The sequence below is a fragment of the Echinops telfairi genome, unplaced genomic scaffold (genome assembly GCF_000313985.2).
Source record: "Echinops telfairi isolate 266 unplaced genomic scaffold, ASM31398v2 ScPeMD7_18;HRSCAF=68, whole genome shotgun sequence".
Lineage (NCBI taxonomy): Eukaryota > Metazoa > Chordata > Mammalia > Afrosoricida > Tenrecidae > Echinops > Echinops telfairi.
The window spans coordinates 42,118,051-42,119,536 of record NW_022103915.1 but is presented as its reverse complement, the minus strand read 5'-3'; the positions used below and the strand labels follow the sequence as shown (position 1 = coordinate 42,119,536).

General features: G+C 47.9%; 1 protein-coding gene across 1 annotated transcript in view; it reads left to right on the top strand.

Moving 5' to 3' along the window:
- Positions 1–1,049: 1,049 nt before the first annotated feature.
- LOC123521400 (nesprin-2-like) overlaps positions 1,050–1,486 on the top strand; it is a 100,312-nt gene continuing 99,875 nt past the window's right edge. Inside the window, exon 1 of the mRNA XM_045287626.1 lies at positions 1,050–1,128. Within this exon, the coding sequence (XP_045143561.1) occupies positions 1,050–1,128 (79 nt within the window). The remainder of the gene's footprint in view (positions 1,129–1,486) is intronic.

Below are 1,486 nucleotides of genomic sequence, written 5' to 3'. Positions count from 1 at the left end.
GTCTATTGGCCCTTCAGTCTGATTGCATGTGGCTGAGGCCTCAGTTAGGCTTGTTTATTTTTCAGTTTTCCCTCCTAACATTTGACTTTGAAAGAGTCCTTTCAAAGGACTCTTATAGGAGAAGTAAATGATTTAGCAGCAGTAAATGATTTTACAGCGGGCACTCAAATGCTCCACCTCTGGAGTCTACCACTAGTGTTACACACGTCTGCCCTTTCATTCACTCCTCTCCCCATCCCCTGACACAGTTGGTGTTTTCCCATGTGGGGGTAGGTTTGTTCCGATGAGAAAGATGAGAGACATCAATGCTTTCTTCTCAGCGCGCAATATGCTCAGTGGCATTTCCACCCAGGAAGCAATTTACTCGTAAAGAGTCTCAAAGTTCGATTCGCTCTGACTGCAAGGATTCCTTAAACCTCAACGTAACATCAGGGAGAGAAAAGTGTAGGTGGTAAAACAAGTCCTCGAGGAAGGGCTTTTACATGAGATAACACGATAGGCATTTTTGATATCAACAGCTGTCTTAGTTTCTCGTTGCAAGCTCCCCAGTCTCAGCAGTTACTGTTTCCAGTAAGTGGCAACACTTGGTGACGCAGAGAAGAGTCAGTTCAATAAGAAGTCTAAAGAAGCTCTGGGAGGCTAACAAGAGCACTCACACAATTGCCTGCGCACTGGGTTGGCGTCGTCTTTACTTTCTCCAGAAGGTATTGACGCCAATTGCTGTGACTGTCCTTTGGGCCGGTCGCGTAGGATCTCTGATGTTACTTCTGCTGGAGTTGGGCCAGCAGCTCCGGATAGCATGAATATGGGTCACAGGGCAAAATCTCGATTGTGATTCTGAAAGAAGGCGGAGTCACGTTGGCTTCAAGCGCGCAGAAAGCACGCACGAGGAAGCCGTGCCTCCTCGGCAGGCTTTGGTTGCTGCTTTCTGGCGATGCCCACTGACTAGAAACGCAGAGCTTGCGAGGTCACTGACGGGCCTTATCGCTTTTCCTTTCAGTTCGCTTCGTGCACCGAGATGGACGTGCTCTAACCCCCTGCCTCGAAGGATGGCATCTGAGACGGTGCTTCCCAGCGGAGAGGACCAGGCTTCCTCGGGCATCGATGATCTTCAGATTTCATTGCAAGGTAATCAAGGAGCAGGGGAGACCTGGCCCTCCTCAGTTACAGACTCGATGGATTTCTGCCTCTCTTACGGTGCTTCTGAGGTAGCAGTATCTTCCCAATTGTAGCACCTGCCGGTGTACCTAAATGCCTTTATTGCTAGCTCAGCTTCCTAGAAGATAAGGGACATCTGGAAGAAGGTAGTTATCGTCAGTATTTTACTCTAGCGTGTGTGATGCTTTCCCAGTAAAGATGAGTTAACCAGAGTTTGCTTGGCATTGCTTATGTTCTTTGTGTCTTTTCACGTAGCCTTGTTTAAAGGGGCGTTCTTATTTTGCCTTATTGAAAGCTCGACTGTTGTGCATAAAGGCTTATTAGAAAC